This window comes from Mustelus asterias, chromosome 2 (genome assembly GCF_964213995.1).
Source record: "Mustelus asterias chromosome 2, sMusAst1.hap1.1, whole genome shotgun sequence".
NCBI classification, from domain to species: domain Eukaryota; kingdom Metazoa; phylum Chordata; class Chondrichthyes; order Carcharhiniformes; family Triakidae; genus Mustelus; species Mustelus asterias.
In genome coordinates, this window is record NC_135802.1 from 128,708,074 (window position 1) to 128,730,137 (window position 22,064).

The 22,064-nt window shown below is 44.9% G+C and overlaps 1 protein-coding gene across 2 annotated transcripts; it reads right to left on the reverse strand.

The window, feature by feature from the left end:
- Positions 1–9,762: 9,762 nt before the first annotated feature.
- LOC144503794 (uncharacterized) lies at positions 9,763–20,453 on the reverse strand. Of its 2 annotated transcripts, XR_013499559.1 has the most exons (3): positions 20,384–20,436; positions 13,493–13,607; positions 9,763–11,194 (listed from the first exon to the last, which is right to left on the reverse strand). XR_013499559.1 is itself a non-coding variant. In XM_078228687.1 (2 exons), exon 2 carries the CDS (start codon positions 19,094–19,096, stop codon positions 18,134–18,136), a length of 963 nt encoding a protein of 320 aa, XP_078084813.1. In that variant the 5' UTR covers positions 19,097–19,351; positions 20,384–20,453; the 3' UTR covers positions 17,943–18,133. The 2 variants fall into 2 exon arrangements, 1 of the variants encoding a protein (XP_078084813.1); XM_078228687.1 differs by lacking the exons at positions 9,763–11,194; positions 13,493–13,607 and adding an exon at positions 17,943–19,351 and having other exon boundaries at positions 20,384–20,453.
- Between the last annotated feature and the right edge of the window lie 1,611 nt (positions 20,454–22,064).

Below are 22,064 nucleotides of genomic sequence, written 5' to 3' on the forward strand. Positions count from 1 at the left end.
CAAATATTAGCTGATGTGTTTATGCACTCATTATAGTCACTTCTACAGGATATACTCTGTGGATCTTGAGTTGATGTTGATCTTGAGTTGAGTTGAGACAGCTTGCTGCCTTGCTCTAATACATTAGATGGCCATGGCTTCCATCTTCTGGGTACCTGAGTTCTGATGAAGGCCTTGCACAAAAGGGCCACCTGTTTCTGTGTAGAGACTGCTTTACTGATCAGATCAGCATGCAACATTGATGTCACCATCAAAGGAGCTGAGGATCCACTGCATTCAAAGTGCCACGTGAGAAGGCCTCTGTTGCCTTCAGCTCACTATTTTCTCTGCTCTTTCATGCCTCATATACACTCCCATCATTGCCTGCAGAAGTTCAGCAATTCCATCTCACCCATTCATCACTCCATAGATCTCATGGATATGGCCTTGCTATAGATGTCTGTGCATATCCTGCATCCACTCGGTGTTATGATCGATGTTCCTCTCCATGACGTTTGCCATTCACTCAGTGGAGGACACCATGTGTTCACATGCCAGAGAAATAGCATAGCTCATGTCATGGATGGATGGACTCCTTCATAGTTTCTACAAGGAACTGCCTTACCTCTGAAAACTCCAACGGTTGTTCATATATTTGATATTGTTGCTGGAACCTCTGTTGCTTTGCTGTTGACATCTAAAGCTCAGCATCTGCGTGAAGCTAAGTATATCTGGGTCAATCTTTGCTCCTCTGAGGGGAAATGGCTGCAGATGTTACTGCCTCCATTATCTCCTGCTTGTGTGTCTGTGCACTGCCAACTGTTCCACGCACGCACTGGTGCACTTTGTTCCTCATGTGTCTGTGCTGGTGAAGGGTGCACTGGAATAAATTGACTGACTGTCTTGAGATGAAATTGCATTTTCTGATCTTTCCAGTATAGCTGCCACCATACCTGCTGGTATGAAATAACTGCTCCTTCAAGAAACCAATGGTGCCTTCCCTTGGGCAGTAGCTTCTTGTGATGTTAAAGGCCTACAGAGGTGTCACAGGCCACACATAGAGGAAATGATTGATATAATCATCACTTTATTCACTTTCCATTGCTTTCATAACCACCTCGCTCTCAGCGACAGGCTGTCCCCCGTCATTGCCCATCTGACTTCCATCAGTGTCACCATGGAAACGAAATGTGCTCCATTTCGAGTGTTGATGCTTCCTGGCATTCTGCACCTGCTTTTCCTGCAAGCACACTCCCTCCAGGGCAGCAGTTCGTACCATCTATAAGAAGCATTGAAAAAGCTCAATCGAACCATCCAAACCATCTGGAAGAATAAAGGGATAAGGCAAATGGGAACACCATCACCTGCAAATTCCCCTCCAAGTCACACACCATCCTGACTTCAAACTATATTGCAGTTCCTTCCATGTGGCTGAATCAAAATCCTGGAACTCGCTCCTCATTAGTTTTCTGGGTGTACGAACGCCACATGGCTTATCCCCACCACTCTCAAAGCAAAATAGGGATGGGCAACATATGCTGACCTTACCAGGTGATACTCACGTCCCATGAATGAATTTTTAAAAATCCATTGAAAATTGACTCCTGCTTGCATTTGGCAGATGCTTTGGCACCACCTTATCCAAGATGGAATCATGAAGCATCATAAATGATCAAGGATATTGTTACAGATTAAGAGGAGTGTAACTCTGATAGGCAAAGAACACATCAGCATCCTGACAGTGCCAGAACTGCATTCAGACCCAGCAGGTGGGTTAATGCCCTATCCATCCATCACTCCTATTCTCATTCACTTGCATTGTCTCCAATTTAAAATTCTTACCTGTATGGTTAAATTGTCAATGTTTTGCCCCTACTTATTTGTCTTCCAGTTTTTTAACCCCTTGCCACCATTCAACCCATGCCACCAAGCTCTCCAATCCTCTGACTCCGGCCTCTTATCCCCCTCCTCTTCCCTTTCCTGACAAACCATCAGTTGTCTAGGTCCCTGGCTCTGGAGGTGACTTTGATTTTCTTCTTCACTCCTTCTCACATTTACTCCTTCAATGTGGTGTCTATTTTTCCTATGGTTCTGTGATGTGCCATGGTGTATTCTCCATGTTAAAGGTGATATATAAATGAGAGTTGTTGCCCATAATGCAGGCAGCAGTTGACATGATTACCATCTGTGCATTGGCCCCGAGCTTCTAATTTAACCCCTTATGAGCATCAGATGCAGACAGTTTTGCTATTAATGACCAGTGTGAAATATGTTTTGCCACAGATTTACTTTTTGACCAGCAAAGCAAAGACCCCCATGGAAACACCACTTAATGACAATGAATTCTTATTCTTGGCAGGACTCCAGTTGTGATGTTAAGCCATCAGGTTTATTTTTAATTCTGGGCTGGATCATGATCCAGTGAGTGGCCAGAGTGGTAGCAAGGAGGCTTACTGGTTTTAACAATTAAGCTTCATTAGTATGTTGCTTGCTATTAGTCCAAGCAGAATATCCGGAATTGGATAGAAAGTTATCTGACAGTTCAAATTCGGGCAGCCTGGAGATCCAAAGTGTGGCCCATCCAACAAGTGCATCAGATGGTTCGGGGATGGGAATCATGATAAGGGGGAATGGGGAGAGTGGGGAGTGAGTGTGGGGCAGGGTAGACCAAAGTGGCAAAATTTGCCATTTTTGAGACAAAGTGAGGTGGTGCTTGGCCCTGGTGGTACCTTTAATCACTGACCACAATGGCAGGATCCCACTCCACATTTTGTGATTGGAAGTTCATTAATTAAGCGAGTTCCTCGCTGGTCTGGCAGCTGATCAATCTGCCCGCCATCAGCTGGCTGGTTCAAAGGTCCCAGCGCCATATTAAACCCCAGTCCAGCACACTAGTCACGCTGTCCAGCCCACCTGTCTTCATCGGACCATGCAGGATGTCAACAACCCAGAGGCAAGAGGCTAACAGCCTCAGAAGGGGTCATGAGAAGGCCTTGGCAGGCAGGATTAAGAAAAACCCCCAAGGCATTCTACAAGTATGTGAAGAGGAAGAGGATAAGACGCGAAAGAATAGGACCTATCAAGTGTGACGGTGGGAAAGTTTATATGGAACCGGAAGAAATAGCAGAGGTACTTAATGAATACTTTACTTCAGTATTCACTATGGAAAAGGATCTCGGTGGTTGTAGTGCAGACTTGCAGCGGACTGAAAAGCTTGAGCATGTAGATATTAAGAAAGAGGATGTGTTGGAGCTTTTGAAAAGCATCAAGTTAGATAAGTCGCCGTGACTGGATGAGATGTACCCCATGCTACTGTGGGAGGCGAGGGAGGAGATTGCTGAGCCTCTGGCGATGATCTTTGCATCATCAATGGAGACGGGAGATGTTCCGAAGGATTGGAGGATTGTGGATGTTCCTTTTTTCAAGAAAGGGAGTAGAGATAGCCCTGGAAATTATAGACCAGTGAGGCTGACCTCAGTGGTTGGTAAGTTGGTGGAGAAGATCCTGAGAGGCAGGATTTATGAACATTTGGAGAGGTATAGTATAATTAAGAATAGTCAGCATGGCTTTGTCAAAGGCAGATCATGCCTTACGAGCCCGATTGAATTTTTTGAGGATGTGACTAAACACATTGATGAAGGAAGAGCAGTAGATGTAGTATATATGGACTTCAGCACGGCATTTGATCAGGTGCCCCATGCAAGGCTTATTGAGAAAGTGAGGGGGCATGGGATCCAAGGGGACATTGCTTTGTGGATCCAGAACTGGCTTGCTCACAGAAGGCAAAGAGTGGTTATAGATGGGTCATATTCTGCATGGAGGTCGGTCACCAGTGGAGTGCCCCAGGGATCTGTTCTGGGACCCTTACTCTTTGTGATTTTTATAAATGACCTGGATGAGGAAGTGGAGGGATGGATTAGTAAGTTTGCTGATGACACAAAGGTTGGAGGTGTTGTAGATAGTGTGGATGGATGTCAGAAGTTGCAGCGAGACATTGATAGGATGCAAGACTGGGCAGAGAAGTGGCAGATGGAGTTTAACCCAGATAGGTGTGAGGTGGTCCATTTTGGCAGGTCAAATAGGATGGCGGAATATAATAATGGTAGGATTCTTGGCAGTGTGGAAGACCAGAAGGATCTTGGGGTCCGAGTTCATAGGACGCTCAAAGCAGCTGTGCAGGTTGAGGCTGTGGTTAAGAAGGCGTATGGTGTACTGGCCTTCATCAATCGAGGAATTGAGTTTAGGAGTCGTGAGATAATGGTGCAGCTATATAGGACCCTGGTCAGACCCCACTTGGAGTACTGTGCTCAGTTCTGGTCGCCTCATTACAGGAAGGATGTGGAAGCCATAGAAAGGGTGCAGAGGAGATTTACAAGGATGTTGCCTGGGATGGGGAGCATGCCTTATGAGGATAGGTTGAGTGAGCTCGGCCTTTTCTCCTTGGAGAGATGAAGGATGAGAGGTGACCTGACAGAGGTGTATAAGATGTTGAGAGGTATTGATCGAGTGGACAGTAAGAGGCCTTTTCCTAGGGCTGAAATGGTTGCCACAAGAGGACACAGGTTTATGGTGCTGGGGAGTAGGTACAGAAGAGATGTCAGGGGTAAGTCTTTCACTCGGAGGGTGGTGGGTGCGTGGAATGGGCTGCCAGCAACGGTGGTGGAGGCGGATTCGATAGGGTCTTTTAAGAGACTTTTAGATAAGTACATGGAACTTAGTAAGATAGAGGGTTATAGGTGAGCCTAGTAATCGCTAAGGTAGGGACATATTCGGCACAACTTTGTGGGCTGAAGGGCCTGTATTGTGCTGTAGTTTTTTTATGTTTCTAAGAAGAAGTATGTTCCTCAATTCAACCACCCTCCCGCTGAGTCCATCATCTATGAGGCGCCATGCCCCACTTGGACCTTCAGCCATTACATCTGGAGTGTTCGTGCATCCCCTTCCATTAAATGATATGGTAGCCTTTTGACCCCCTTGTTTGTGAGGTTTTCATGCAGCCTTGTTGGGATCCAACTTCCCACATCTTCGCTCCGCTTTCCATTGTTCATCTTCATCCACCTCCCTTTACCTTCTGCCTGCCTAAGCGAGCCCACTTCCCTCACACTCCTTGTATAACCTACCTGCCACATTTCCCCCTCCCTTGTCTTCATCAGCCCACCCACCCCCAGCCTCACCTCACACTCTGCTCCAATTCCAATATTTGTTGCAATGGCTACGAGTGCCGTAGCACAGCTCTGCAGATAATGTGGTGCCAGGGGGAAGGCGACCCCTCTTCTACCCAGCTCCCAGTGCAGTACTAATTCGATTCAATGACACGAGAGTTCAGAGATCATGGAGATGGAGGGCAGGAACTAGTGTGCCCTGGCAGTGTGCTGAACAGGTCATCAGGAGCAACGCAGCACTATGGCAGGTAGGCTTTGTTGCACTCACTTCAAAGTCTCTCGTGAACTGAGGACCCCCTCGTGCATGCCATTCTTTATCAATCGGCTTTCTGACTGACTTTTAATGAGTATTCGTGCGATGCGAATGGTGTTCACGCCACCGACCAGTGGGTAGATCGCTCCCCCCGCCCCAACATTAACCCACCATTGGAAGAATTGCAATATTATTTTACGTTGGTAGGTTTCTGATTTTTGGCGACCACTAGATTCTCTGCTCCTGCCTGCCACCAAACCCGCTGTGGGTGGGATTGGAGAGTTCCTTTCAGGACCCAGTAGAGCTTAAAACCAGAAAAAAAAAGACTTACCTGGACTTTGTTGATGAATTCATATCCTGAGAGCATTCATTTAACACAGAATCTACCACTGCTTCCCCACTAAAGCCTGAGGTAAAAACTGACAGATTTTCAAGCAACAGGCTCAGTATATTTAAAGATGGATTCAGCTGGCTGGGTAAGGTATCCCTGCCACTGGCAATTTACTTATTGCAATCAGACAGATTGCTGTGGCTCTTATTCCATTTTCACTGTCCTCCCCTACCTCTGAGCCATGAAATGCTGCCGGGGTTGGGGGAGGGTTGGTGAGAGTGGAAATAAAAGCTACCTCCATTATTTAATGTGGCATTAAAAAGTAAATACAACTAACAGAGACCTATTTCATGAATGTATTTACAAATTGATGCAATGTTTCTGAAGATGCTAGGAAAACAAAATGCATGAATTATGCAGTTTCCACCTGCTTCTCCCGATTCCAGTTTCAAATATGTGAAGGGGAATGGAATGGATTTGTGCAATGCCAATGTCAAATTCATGTTACCAGAAGTAACAGGGTCAGTGGAGCCTTTTAAAGTTTTGTTAACAGTTTGAACATTCTCTTGTTGGGGAAACTGGTGAAGAAACTGGTGCAAGGCACCACTACACAGAGTAGGAGAGAAGTGAGATCAGTCAGAACATTGGGGTCAGGTGTCCACAAGCTTACATTTCAAAAGCCTGCACGAGAGACTGAAGGCTTTGTCAGCAAAGAGCTCAAAAGCAATTTATATTTCATATCTTTTAGTGACTTTGGTGATCCTGGAAAGGAATGTTTCTATAACATCAGTCCGTAGTTCATCAGTTCAACAATACAAGAAAACCAGGTTGAAAATTGGTTGTTAGTACAGATGGGGAAAACAATATATGATAACGCACCATGGGCTGAATTATAATGTTGGGGTCCTGCACCGATCGATGTTGGACAAGGCCAGCCTGCAGCCATAAGAACAACCTTAAGTACCTCAGAGTGGGACTTCTGCCCCTCAATGGCAAGAATTCCTGCTCTTGAGAGCTGCCTGCCAATCAGATTGGCCAGCAGTTCTATCAGTTCTAGCAGTGTCAGAACTCGGGGGTACTGCTGGGACTGCAAGGAGGCCCTAGGGTGAAGAGAACATGGAAATTGAGGCAAGCAAGTGAGTGGTTTTGAGCAGCCTTGGGTCAGGGGTTAGCGTGAGGTTGGGGGGGTTAGGTCATGGGTTTCAGTGGCTGGGAAGTGATAAAGATGGGAGTAACATTTTGGGGAGGGGATTGAGCCACTGATGTGTACACAGAGCAAACCCCCACCCTCCCAAGGACATACCTCTCTTCCCAGCTATTAATCAATTGGGTTAATGTTACTGACATGAGTAAGAGAAATTGAACTTATTTAGCCTCGCCCCATCTGTCCATAAGCAGGAGATGTTTTTCAATTGTTTTAAAAGTAGGCATGTTTCCCCAAACCCTCAGTTTGTGTGATCCAAGTTAAAAATAACTCACTGTAAACCCATGTAATGATTAACTCAGGAGATTAGTTTATTCACATTTAAACCAGGGAAGGGAGGAGCACAGGCACACATACATGCATGGGCGCGCACACACACATACACATATTAAGGGGGGATAGAAAAGAGGAAGATTTACAACTATGGGGAACAACAGAAAAAGAGCCATAGAAATCAATAATAGTTCACTGTGATTTGCACAGTCTGAGAAGTCAAAGGACAGAGTGTGTTTCCTTCGTAACAGAGTGCAGTCCAGATGAGTTTCTGGTTGGCAACAGCAACCCAAAGTTCCGGAAACAAATGATGCAGCATGTTGGAATCTGTAAAGGATTATTCAGCACATTGGTATAAGCAAAATACTGCAGATGCTGGAATCTGAAACAAAAACAGATCATGCTGGAAAATCTCAGCAGGTCTGACAGCATCTGTGGAGAGAGAATACAGTCAACGAGCTAAGAGCAAAGAGAATCGATGGAGATTTATACTATTAGGGTGGGGTGAAGGGGAATGGGACAAAGGGAATGGAAATGAGGATACAGAAAGCTGAGGAGGTGCTAAAAGTGTCCATTAAATGATCAGAATGTGCGAATGGCAGAACAGAGCTGCAGGTTGTTAAGGGACTGCCTGAGGAATGTGGCAGTTGCCCTGAAGGGGGCAGGGGGAGAGGGCAAGAAGGAGAGCTGGAATGGGGAAGTGGAAAAATGGAAGTGAGAAAGAAGGATGATGAAATGGATGAATGAGATGAAGCGCAATGCAATAAAATAAACGGAAATGGGGTGAAGGTGGAGGAGAGGGATCATGATCTGAAGTTGTTGAACTCAGCCCAGAAGGCTGTAAAGTGTCCAATCAGAAGATGAAGTGCTGTGTTGGGTTCACAAGAACATTGCAAAAGGCAAAGGACGGACATGTGGATAAGAGAGCAGGGTGGTGTGTTGAAGTGGCAAGCGACAGGAAAGTTTGAGTCCTGCTTGTGGATGGACCAAAGGTGTTCAGTAAAGTGGCTACTCAGTCTGCGTTTGGTCTCTCCAATGAGAGAGGCAGAGAGTGGGTATAGATGGGTCTTTTTCTAAATGGAGGTCGGTCACCAGTGGTGTGCCCCAGGGATCTGTTCTGGAACCCTTGCTGTTTGTCATTTTCATAAATGACCTGGATGAGGAAGCGGAGGGATGGGTTGGTAAGTTTGCCGACGACACGAAGGTTGGTGGGGTTGTGGATAGTCTGGAGGGATGTAAGAAGTTACAGAGGGACATAGATAGGATGCAAGACTGGGCGGACAAGTGGCAGATGGACTTCAACCCAGATAAATGCGTCTTGGTCCATTTTGGTAGGTCAAATGGGATGAAGGAGTACAATATAAAGGGAAAGACTCTTAGTACTGTAGAGGATCAGAAGGACCTTGGGGTCCGGGTCCATAGGACTCTAAAAACGGCCCCGCAGGTGGTTAAGAAGGCATATGGTGTGCTGGCCTTTATCAATCGAGGGATTGAGTTTAGGAGTCCGGGGATAATGATGTAGCTATATAAGACCCTCGTCAGACCCCACTTGGAGTACTGTGCTCAGTTCTGGTTGCCTCACTATAGGAAGGATGTGGAAAAGATTGAAAGGGTGCAGAGGAGATTTACAAGGATGTTGCCTGGATTGAGTGGCATGCCTTATGAGGATAGGCTGAGGGAGCTCGGTCTTTTCTCCTTGGAGAGACGAAGGATGAGAGGAGACCTATTAGAGGTATATAAGATGTTGAGAGGCATAGATCGGGTGGACTCTCAGAGGCTTTTTCCCAGGGTGGAAATGTCTGCTACGAGAGGACACGGGTTTAGGGTGCTGGGGGGTAGGTACAGGGGAGATGTTAGGGGTAAGTTTTTCACACAGAGGGTGGTGGGCGAGTGGAATTGGCTGCCATCAGTGGTGGTGGAGGCGAACTCAATAGGGTCTTTTAAGAGACTCCTGGATGAGTACATGGAGCGTAATAGGATAGAGGGTTATAGGTAGGTCTAGAAAGTAGGGATGTGTTCGGCACAACTTGTGAGCCGAAGGGCCTGTTTGTGCTGTAGTTTTTTCTATGTTTCTATGTTTCTAATGTAGAGTAGACTGCATTGGGAGTAACAAATGCATTAGACCAGATTGAAGGGGGTACATGTGAAGCACTCAAAACCATCTCACCTCCGTTCTGCCATGATGCGGAGATGCCGGCGTTGGACTGGGGTGGGCACAGTAAGAAGTCTCACAACACCAGGTTAAAGTCCAACAGGTTTGTTTGGAATCACAAGCTTTCGGAACGCTGAGACTCACCTGATGAATGAGCAGTGCTTTGAAAGCTCGTGATTCCAAATAAACATGTTGGACTTTAACCTGGTGTTGTGAGACTTCTTACTCCTGTTCTGCCATTCACGCATTCTGATCACTTAACGGACACTTGTTGCACCTTCTCAGCCTTCTGTATCCTCATTAGCATTCCCCATTGTCCCATTCCACCCCCACCCCTCATAGTATAAATCTTTGCTGATTCTCTTAGCTCTGAGGATAGGTCATCTAGACTCAAAACATTGGCTCTATTCTCTCCCCGTAGGTGCTGTCAGACCTGCGGAGATTTTCCAGCAATTTCTGTTTTTGATTCAGCACATTGGGGGTGTAAAGGATTATTCAGCACATTGGGGTCTCTGTGCTTAGACCTCTTGGTCAGCAATATCAGAGAAATTTAAAATCTAACAGACTTCAAGGAGTTGAATGATGATGGCCAGCTGCTTGGTCAGCTGGAAATTTTTCTGATTAGTGTTAAATCAGCAAACTTTTGAGGCTATAAATATAAGATAGCCCAAGAAGCATGGGGTCATATGATGAGGCCCATTAATGTGTTAATTGCAGCCTTGCAAGCATTTTCTGTGCTTCTGGTCAGAATCTATTGGAGTATTTTAGGAGTAAAATGGTGACTGTTAGCACCTCTTCAGGTGTAACGAGTTTTGATCTGCCTTTATTATCATCCTGTCTGGGAGAGGCAGTTCTTTTGTTATTTTATTAGTTTAGTTTTGTGATTATAATGGGGTGCGAGGTTCCACAAGGATGAGAGTGGAACTCTTCTGTTCTTGTAATCTCTGCTGGAGGCTCTCAGAACAGATGGCCAACTTTCTAAGATATGACCTGCAGCAGTCATCCTGCGGTTCAGCAAAAGTCCATTTTGAAAATAGCGAAAAAGAAAGTTTTGATACATACAGTGATTTATTTTCATGTCCTATTGACATGACATTCAAAACATAGCTTGCCCACTCTCACCCACTCTTATGGAATGGGTAGCATCATACTTGGGTCAATTGACTTGTTAATAAACTTAATTGCCCAATTAATCATTTTAATTGGTAGGTAGGCTGCCAATTTCGGCACCCACCCACCTACCATTTAATGGGGAAATAGGAAAGCGGTGGACCAGCAACCCATCTTATATTATGTACTGTCTCCCTCAAAAATCATGACCAGTAGGGTATGGTAAAATCAAGCCACAGTCTGGCCTTTAATACCAGATAAGGATATCTAATACCTAATGCAAAAAGATTGAAATCCTGTGTATTAATACCAATATCACGATATATTGGTGTTGGACAAATGTTGGAAATACATACAACAGCCACTCTTCCTACCTTCCACAACTGCCCCCCCCCACCCACCAAGCCCTCACAATGCCATTGACACAAAGTTGTCTTGCAAATAGCCACCCTTTGCACCCTGCTTGACCCATCGCAATCATCATCAAGCAAAAATTGACTTGCCACGAAAAAGTGAGAATTTGCAATACGGGAAAGTGCTACATAAGAATAAAAATTGATGTGCTTTAACTACAGACACTTAACAATGTTACACTTTGCCATGCATCCACATATCCTTGTGCAAATACAAAGCTTCTTCCTTTGTCTTCCATTCCCCTTGTGGTGCTTTGAGCAAAACCCGAGGCAGGTTTTTCAGCTCCCTGTTCTGGCCTGTCTTGACCAATGTAGCACTGTTTAAAAAAGAAGACCAAGGTATCTATCTAATTCGAGGTGGCAGAGAAGTTGTCATTCAGAGTCTGCACGGCCATGCACACAGAATGCAGATTGCAGTGTTTAATGTTGCACAGAGTTCAATAACTCAGCTGTGTAAAAATACATCATCATCATCCTGCAACATCAACACATTCACACTTGAGGCTGTCTTCTCCATTCTCTCAGCATTTGGTGTCAGTGTGTTGTCCATTTTCTGTTGCTGTTCACCGACAACTCCCCCCTCCCCCCCCCCCCCACTGCCCCCTGATGCAGCACCTGTGTCCAGGCGAGCAGAGTTGGACATAGATTCCCAGGGTCTGAATGGAATTGGTGATACCAGCAATCGTTCTCTTTGCCTTTGGCAAAGGATTGCATAAGTGATGCAGCTCAAAATCATGTCCTCTAGTTATTGAGATTCCTGGCCGCCGACTGAATTTTGCACCCTCATATCACACTTTGTAAATCCTTGGTGTCCCTGGTGTATTCTTTGAAGGATCTTGAGTCTGAGGACTCTTGGTAGGACAAACTTTTGATCATACATTAATAAGTCATCCACAACACAGATTGCCGCATTGCTCAAAGTATTGTTTCAGGATGAGATTGTTAGAAACATTTTCTGGCCATCCATTTTTGCAGTATTCTCGCATATGCTTCGCCTGTTTCCATGCTTGTTGTATTTCATTTAGCTTGTGTGCGCTTGTTGCTAGGAATTTCATAGTTAATAAGCTGTGTGCTCTACCTCTCAACAAGACGTTTTGATTTACTGTTCAGGCTTCCCAACAGGAATGCATAACAATGCATCTGCTGTTGTTTGATGCTTATCTCATACATATTTATCCAGTTCATTCACCTATTCCAGGAAAATTTTCTTTCCGGCTTCCACAAGGTTTTCCACTTCCTCGTCTTTGAAGATGAGTTGTGGATCAATGCAAGCTTTCTGAATTAACAGTGAGAATTCTTGATTGTGAATCACATACAAAGTTTTTATGATTTATCTTCCATTATACTGGAGTTTTGCAGTCCTTTGACTTTCAGTTGAATATCTTCTGGAGTGTGGAGTATGCCTAGTTTATAGCACTTTTCTGTGACTGACAGAATTGAAATTCCTGCTCCAGTGTCTAATTTGAAGTTTGTATGTTTTACGTCTGTTGACATCAACATCCTGGGGATTACCATTGACCAGAAACTGAATCGATTAACCATATAAATACTGTGGCTACAAGAGCAGATCAGAGGCTAGGAATCCTATGTTGAGTAACTCACCTCCTGACTCCAAATTCTGTCCACCATCTACATGGCACAAGGCGGCGGTCTGATGGAATACTCTCCCCTTGCCTGGATGAGTACAGCTCCAATAACTGAGCTTGAAACCACCCAGGACAAAGCGGCCCACTTGATTGGCACCACATCCACAAATATTCACTCACTCCACCACAAGTGGCAATAGTATTTATCATCTATAAGATCATTGCAGGAACTCACTGAGGCTCCTTGGATGGCACCTTCCAAACCCATGACACTACCACCTAGAAGGACAGCATAGGCATTAGATGTGTCCTGAAGAACCATGTGCACTGTAGGAATTGTATGGTTCTATGGCAGCAGACAAATGGAATACTTGAACTTTCCCCCCCAAAGCCATCATCCCAACTTGGAAATATATTGCCATTTCTTGACCGTCACTGGGTCAAAGTCCTGGAATTCCCTTCCTAACAGCACTGTGACTAACTACACCACAGGGACTGCAACAATTCAAGAAGGCAGCTCATCACCACCTAGTCGAGCGCAATTGGGAATGGGCAATAAATGCTGGCCGAGCCAGTGACACCCACATCCCTTGAATGAATTAAAAAAAAACATATCTGCACTCCAATAGTTCCCATTTGATCCTACAATTTCTCCCAAGAAAGTTACTTCTGGTTCTTCCTCTTCAACTTCTTGAATGTCTTCAATTTTTGAATGGTACATATTGTTTTGTTAAGAGCTTCTTGCTGCAGCAAGTTGATGTAAAATAACTTGTCTTCTTGGAGGAATGACATTTTTGACAGGGCATTCTTTGTGCCAATGCAGCCTTTTTCTGCTCTTCTCCAGAATCGTCATGTGTAATTTCCATTAAATGCTGCTGTACACATAGAAGGCCCTATCAGATTTGAAAAATATGAATTACTACTGGCAAGGTCTAATGTTACAACTTAGCAAGTATATGATTACATTTGACATGTTGTTGAAATCCAGTGTCTTATGACATGTGGCTCACTGATATTTAATTGTGCCACCTCTCCACATCTCTGAAGGCTGCACATCAACTTCTCCGCTCCTTCAGCACTTGAGTTCAGAATACTGGAGAAGTCCATCTCCAATTCTCACCCACCTCTCCTGTGCTCTCTTCTCCTGCAACAAGGGAAATAACAGATCTCTGAATGACTTTAGTTGCATATGTTCACAAAATAGATACAGTGCATTTGATGAGGGGGACTATCAAGGAAAGTATGAAATTATATAAGGATGAGAGTGAGTGGCAAGTGGCAGATGGAGTGAGATGAAATGAAGTGGGCGGCACGGTAGCACAGTGGTTAGCACTGCTGCTTCACAGCTCCAGGGACCTGGGTTCGATTCCCGGCTCAGGTCACTGTCTGTGTGGAGTTTGCACATTCTCCTCGTTTCTGTGTGGGTTTCCTCCGGGTGCTCCGGTTTCCTCCCACAGTCCAAAGATGTGTGGGTTAGGTTGATTGGCCATGCTAAAATTGCCCCTTAGTGGCCTGAGATGTGTAGGTTAGAGGGATTAGCGGGTAAAAATATGTAGGGATATGGGGGTAAGGCCTGGGTGGGATTGTGGTCGGTGCAGACTCGATGGGCCGAATGGCCTCTTCCTGCACTGTAGGGTTTCTATGATTTTCAATGATTCAATAGAAAGTGAAAGATGGGCATGTACAAAGCAAGTATGTCTGATGAGTAATGTAATAGAGATAGTGGAGTGTTGTGTCCAGCAGCAAATAGCTGAATATGCACCTGTACTCCCCTCTCCTGACCTGGTTGTTGTAATGATCGCTTGTTCTGTGTTTGATTATGTAAGTTTCTAACTGATCTATGCTCACTGTGCTTGACTGGTTAAATCTAGATGTTACCTCAGAGATAAGTAAACATACAACACAAAAGATACCAGAAGCACGGGGTACACATTTTAAAATATTGTGTAAAACTTTGAGAGAATTCCGCCCTTTCTTTGCACTTTGTGGAAGTGCAGTGGCTGGTGACTCCAGCGGTGTCTGTCCCACCAACCAGAATGACAGGATCCCGAGCAGGTTCTGGACTTGGAACCTCGTTAATTATGCTCAGGCGAGTTCCCCTCCAACTGGTAGATCGGCAGCTGAGTCTTCCACCTGACCTCAGCTGACAAGTTTGAAGGTCCAGTTACCATATTTAAATACCAGTCAGCACACTCATACCACTCTCTCCAGCACACTTGGCTTCACTAGACTGAGCAGGATGTCAGCAGCCCAGAGACAAAGGGTTAGCAGCCTCAAGAGGAAGATTTCCTTGATTCAACCACCTTCCTCTGGAGCTCATCACCTGCAAAGCGCCCATGACGCATTTAGACCACTCGGCCTGCCATCCTGAGGCCCTGCCTTTCTCCCCAGTCCTTGCACAGCCGCCCTCTCTCCTCCAACATTGCCCTCCTTTTCTTCATCAGGGCTCCACCTCACCATCCCCTGCAGCCCACATCACCTCACACTCCACCCCGGTCAAATTCCGAACATTTGTTGCGGTGGCTGCATGAGTCCCACAGCACAGTGCTGTCCAGATAGATGCTGGTGTGTGGCACCAGGGGAAGGAGATCACTATTCCCCAACCCCAGCCACAGTACTAATCCAACTCAGTGACGCATTAGGGTCTGTGATTCCTGCAACACAGAGCTGTCCATGAAGACCAGCTCGGCATGGAGATGGAGGGCAGGAGCCAGTGCTACACAATGGCAGAAAGACTTTGTTGTACTCGCCTCTAAGTCTCTGGCGGTCTGGGGGACCGCCTTATGCACGCCACTCTTTAGCAATTGGAGTTGACACTGCTGTGATTTCCATTTGCCATGATGCAAGATTGGAAGTTCTGACGGGATGCTGCCGGGCAGCTATTTTAATGAACATTCATAAGATGCAAATTTTCATCATAAGTTCATTGCAGTGTTAATGTAAGCCTACTTGTGACATTAATAAATAAACTTTAAACAAATGCAAATGTCATTCACGCCGCCTGCCAACGGGATGACCGATCCACCATTAATACGCCATTGGGAGAATTGCAATGTGATTTTACGCTGGTGGGTTTCAGACTTTTTGGCCCTCACCAGATTCTTGGCACCCAACCACCATCAAACTCACCTCGGGCAGGTGTGAGAATTCTGCCCAAAGTTCCTGCACATTTAGAAACTAGTGCCATCTGCATTGCTTTGAGGCAAATCAAATATATAAAGTATACAACAGTTAGGTCATTAAAATGTTTCCTGCACTGAATCCTGGAATATGGGAGTAAGTTCACACTGATATTGCACAACATTCATTCAACATTAACCTGCTCAATGAAGCTCAGTTTGGGTTTCATCAATATCACTCTGATTTGGACATCATTACGACAGGGAGAAGCTGGCTTGTGACGGTGACATCACTGGATTGGTTATCCAGGTGCTCAGGCTAATCCTCTGGGGATCAAATCCCAATATTGCCAGCTGGTGGAATGTAAACTAAATTTATAAAAAATTTGGAATTGAAAACCAGTCTCAGTAATGGTGACCATGAAGCTATCGTTGATTGTTATAAAAACCCTTCTGGTTTTCACTAATGTCCTTTGGGGAAGGAAATCTGCTGTTTTTACCTGGTCTGGCCTACATGCAACTCCAGATCCACAGCAATGCAGTTGACTGTTAACTGCCCTCTAAATCAGCATGGCAAGTCACTCAGTTTAATGGCAATTGGGGATGAGTAACAAATGTTGATCTTACCAACAATAACTACATCCTGTGAAAGAATTTAAAAAAAACATTGGTCCAAACAGGGACAAAAATGTTCAATTCTAGGGATGAGGTGGAAGTGACTGCCTTTGACATTAAGGAAGAATTTTACCTAGTGTGGCATCAATGAACCAAGGTAAAATTTAAGCCACTAGGAATAGGGGAAGCTCGCTATTAGCTAAGGTCATACCTAGCACATTGAAAGATGGTTGAGGTTGTTGGAGGTCAATTATCTTAGCCCTGTAGCATTGTTGCAGGAGTTCCTCAGGGCAGTGTCCTGGGCCAAACCACCTTCAGCAGCTTAATCACCAACCTTGACTCCATGCTTGTCCCCTTTGAGGTGATCTGCTGAGTGGGTCACATGACCTGGGTAACCAATCCGGGACCAGGGTAGGGGAATCACGCTAGTGAGCATAGGCTTCTGTATCAGTTCGATCCTGCAATCTGACTGGCAGCCTTGAGGTTGTAAGGCTCTGTTTTATAATTATATGTTAATATTGCAGTTATTATTTATCTAATTGGTGAACATGAATTATTACATTGGCAACGAGGACAAAAGAAACAAATGTGGTCCCAAGATCATGAATATAAAGTCACCTTGAAGTTTAGTTCAAGCTGAGAAACAGAAGAGTGTATGAGGATATCTGTCCTATTTGGACAGATAGATCCTTTTGATGCTTCTGTGGAGGACTGGATACAATATGTTGAATGTTTGGGCTACTATTTTCAGGCCAACAGGAGAGAGAGGGGAAGAGAAAGGCAATGTTTCAGAGTGCATGTGGGACCCAGGCTTACAATTTAATATGCAACCTCATATCTCCCCAGCGCGTCCGACTCCAGGTCATTCACTGAGATAGTTGAATAGGTGAAAACACACTGACACCCAAAGCCATCGGTAATACTGCAGCAATTTAAGATTAACTCAACCAGGAGAGCCCTTGGGGAAACTACCGTAACTTATATTATTAAGTTAAGACAAATTTGAGAGCATTGTGACTTCAGAGCCACTCTCAATGATAATGCTCCAGGACCGTTTAGTCTGCTGGATAAATAATGAGGGCATCCAAAGGAAGCTATTAGCAGAGGCAGAGATAAATTTTAAGAAGGTGCTGGAGATAGCGCTGGCAATGGAGAGCACTGAGGAAGGGTGCACAGGAGCTTCAGAGCGTGCAAAATGGCACAGTTCACCAGTTAGGGAGGGAAGTTGCAGTCAGCAGTGGCACCAAAGATGAAGATGTAGTTTTAAAACAGGACGTAAATGCAGCCATGAATAAAGTGAGAAGATTTACAAGGGCCAATCAATCGCCAAGGATTGAAATAGTGTGTTACTGGTAGGGAGGTAAAGATTCCTGTGAAACCTGCAAGTATAAATAGGCTGACTCCTTATTCTGCACAGGAAAAGTCACATAAGGCATCGATGTAAAACAAAATCAAGTCTACCCAGTAACAGAGTTAGTAACACATCACAGTGTATAACATAGAAGAGACCAGTACTATTTAAATAGTAGAATTTAAATGTTTACTCATTGTTCAATGTGAAAGCAGGCAAGATAACCCACATCACTGTGATACTTTTGTTAAAGGGTAGGCCCTTAAGGATGGAAGTTGATACGGGAGCCTCTGCCACACTGATAGGAGAACTTTTTGATATTTACAGGAAGGAGTCCAGTTCTACAATGTGCTTGCTGTTCTTTATTCAGTAAGAAGTCTCACAACACCAGGTTAAAGTCCAACAGGTTTATTTGGTAGCAAATACCATAAGCTTTCGGAGCAATGCTCCTTCGTCAGATGGAGTGGTCTCTGTTCTCAAACAGGGCACAGACACAGAAATCAAATTACAGAATACTGATTAGAATGCAAATCTCTACAGCCAGCCAGGTCTTAAATGCACAGACAATGTGGGTGGAGGGAGCATTCAACACAGGTTAAAGAGATGTGTATTGTCTCCAGACAGTACAGCTTGTGAAATTGTGCAAGTCCAGGAGTCAAGCTGTGGGGGTGGATAATGTGACATAAATCCAACATCCCGGTTTAGACCGTCCTCATGTGTGCGAAACTTGGCTATCAGTTTCTGCTCAGTGACTCTGCGCTGTCGTGTGTCGTGAAGGCCGCCTTGGAGAACGCTTACCTGAAGATCCAAGGCTGAATGCCCGTGACTGCTGAAGTGCTCCCCCACAGGAAGAGAACAGTCTTGCCTGGTGATTGTCGAGCGGTGTTCATTCATCCGTTGTCGTAGCGTCTGCATGGTTTCCCCAATGTACCATGCCTCGGGACATCCTTTCTTGCAGCGTATCAGGTAGACAACGTTGGCCGAGTTGCAAGAGTAGGTACCATGTACCTGGTAGATGGTGTTCTCACGTGAGATGATGGCATCCGTGTTGATGATCCGGCACGTCTTGCAGAGGTTGCTGTGGCAGGGTTGTGTGGTGTCGTGGTCACTGTTCTCCTGAAGGCTGGGTAGTTTGCTGTGGACAATGGTCTGTTTGAGGTTGCGTGGTTGTTTGAAGGCAAGAAGTGGGGGTGTGGGGATGGCCTTGGCGAGATGTTCGTCTTCATCAATGACATGTTGAAGGTTCCGGAGGAGATGCCGTAGCTTCTCCACTCCAGGGAAGTACTGGACGACGAAGGGTACTCTGTCCACCATGTCCCGTGTTTGTCTTCTGAGGAGGTCGGTGCGGTTTTTCGCTGTGGCACGTCGGAACTGTTGATCGATGAGTCGAGCGCCATATCCTGTTCTTATGAGGGCATCTTTCAGCGTCTGGAGGTGTCTGTTGCGATCCTCCTCATCCGAGCAGATCCTGTGTATTCGGAGGGCTTGTCCGTAGGGGATGGCTTCTTTTACGTGTTTAGGGTGGAAGCTGGAGAAGTGGAGCATCATGAGGTTATCTGTGGGCTTGCGGTACAGTGAGGTGCTGAGGTGACCGTCCTTAATGGAGATGCGTGTGTCCAAGAATGCAACCGATTCCGGAGAGTATCCATGGTGAGTCTGATGGTGGGATGGAACTTGTTGATGTCATCATATAGTTGTTTCAGTGATTGCTCACCATGAGTCCAAAGGAAGAAAATGTCATCGATGTATCTAGTGTATATCATCGGTTGAAGGTCCTGTGCGGTGAAGAAGTCTTGTTCGAACCTGTGCATGAAGATGTTCTTTATTCACACAGGGTAGATGAAGAGTCCTATCCGATACTAGCTTTCATCTTCCTTGGCAGATGCTTTTTCCCTACCTGTTCCAAACTGAGTGACTGTTTCCTGTCCTGTGAGGACCACTGTAGATTTCTTCCACTAACTGCAAGCTAAAGCAAATCTTCCAGCTGCTTTTTCCGCACAGAATTCAAACTGAACTGTCTGTTCTAACCTAGGCTCCATCTCTATGGCAATGTGACGCACAGCCTGTGCCCAAGTAGAAATGCAAATTAACTACCTTTTAATTTCAAAGTTTTCCTTGATTCCAGGAAACCATATGAATAATTTATATTTCCTAACAAAAGCAGAATCATTTCCAGAATTTTACTCTCCTCTGATAGGTTTTTGAAGGGGGGGGGATCATGAAATTTCAGGGATACGATTTTCTCCGGGACTTGCCTATCCACTCGCTCTTAGAATCATAGAATCCCTACAGTGCAGAAGGAGGCCATTCAGCCCATCAAGCCTGCACTGACAACAATCCCACCCAGGCCCTATCCCCGTAACCCCATTAATTCCCCTGCCACTGAGGGGTGATTTAGCATAGCCAATCAACCTAACCTGCACATTTTTGGCATGTGGGAGGAAACCAGAGCATCTAGAGGAAACCACGCAGACACGGGGAGAATGCGTAAACTCCACACAGACAGTCACCTGAGGCCAGAACTGAACCTGGGTCCCTTGCGCTGTGAGGCAGCCGTGCTAGACACAATGCTGCCACTGTCTTGCCCCAGATAAGGCCCTTAAATGGCCATTTCCCACCCAGCATCAATTTTTTGGTTGCCAGGCAGATTTAAGCTCTGTGGGAGAAACGCAGGTTCAGTTAGACCTTTGATGGGAAGGTGGGGGGGTACCTCCATCAGAATCCTCCTTCTGATTGGGGTACCTTCCCTGAAGGCCAGTGTCCTCCCCAGCCTATCCCCTAAGACTCTAATCACCCCATGGCCTTCCCTGCCTGTCCCACCCTGGGACCCCTTACCTGGGTCTCTCTGGTTCCCAGGACTTAGTCTCAGGCAGCTCCATGCAGTTCTTCTTCCACACACTGCAGCACTGTTGTGATGGGACTTTCACCCAAGTTTGAGTGTAAATTGGCAGCAGGGCAGTTGGAGTCGGCAGAGATTTGTTACCTGCCAACTCTTTGATTGCCATCCTAAAAATGCCGGCCAATGTTTTCTTGACTTACTGATACCATTATGACACTAAGAGCAAGTTACTTGTTGTTTCATGGTCTGACCTTTCTAGCTCTGACCTGTAAGCCACATGGCCCTAACCTTTTCATTGCTAATTGTTTTATGTTTGTTTAAACTATAACTTAGATTGAAAAGTTCCAATTCCCAAAATGTTATACTCTTAAAACTAAAAGTTAGATTCTGAAACATATGAATCATGAACCATATTTTTGCAACAACTCGGACACAATTCCCAAAAGTTTATACTGAAGATGTGTGTCTGGCATTAAGTATACCATTAAGTATACCATTAAGTATACCATTAAGTATACCATTAAGTATACCATTAAGTATACCATTAAGTATACCATTAAGTATACCATTTGCCATTGCCTCCACACCACTTGTACTTACATATTCTAATGTCCATATTACGAGAGGGCCTCTCGAGGCTCATTCACTTGCTGAATTTGTTTTAAAAATAGAATATATTTTGATGTTTGTATGTAACTTTGAAGTATAAACATAGGCCCTTATATTTAAATGAGTTTGCAGCTTGTCTGACTTTTGGTGATCATTAATCTCATTCCAAACATTTCTCTTGTGCTGGCAGCCTTGGTACAAGTAAGTAATGAACTGCTGCCATTGGTAATTGGTAAAATGATTTAAATTAGATGTGTCCTGAAGCACAGTTACCGGTTTGTATTTTCTATCAATTAATTATTAACATTTACTGAAATATTCCAGTCTAAATAGATCATATCCTCTTTTATAAAAGTGAATGTTCTTAAAAGTGAATGTTACTATTTTTAAAAAAGACAAAAAGTTTCATGTTTTTGTGAAGCTGCGTTAAGTCAGAGCTCTGACTGTTGACATTTTAATATCTATATGAGGAACAGCTATAAATGCCTACAGCTTAACGGGGTTGCTAAAGAAGGTAGATAATTACATGATTCCTTTTGCATATGTTCCTAGATGTAATATAGAAGCATAGAAATTAGAAGCAGGAATAGGCCATTTGGCCCTTTGAGCCTGCTCTGCCATTCATTTTAATCATGGCTGATCATCAAATTCAATATTCTGATCCCCCACCGCCCCCCCCCCCCCCCACCCCCCCCCCCCCCCCCCCCATATCCCTTGATCCCTGAACCCCTGAAATAGGACAACGTTTTGGCCTCACCTACATTCTGAATTCCACACATTCACCACCCTCTGGGTGAAAACATTTCTCCTCACCTCAGTTCTAAAAGGTTTACCCCTTATCCTCAAACTATGACCCCCTAGTTCTGGACTCCCCCATCATTGGGAACATTCTTTCTGAATCTACCCTGTTAGAATTTTCTATGAGTTAGAAGTTTCTATGAGATCCCCCCTTCACTCTTCTAAACTCCAGTGAATATAACCCTATGGCGAGAGCAAACAGACAGGAGGAAGCTGACTTGTAATGGCAGAGGTTTTTGGATTTTCAACCCCAAGATGTGAAAACAATGT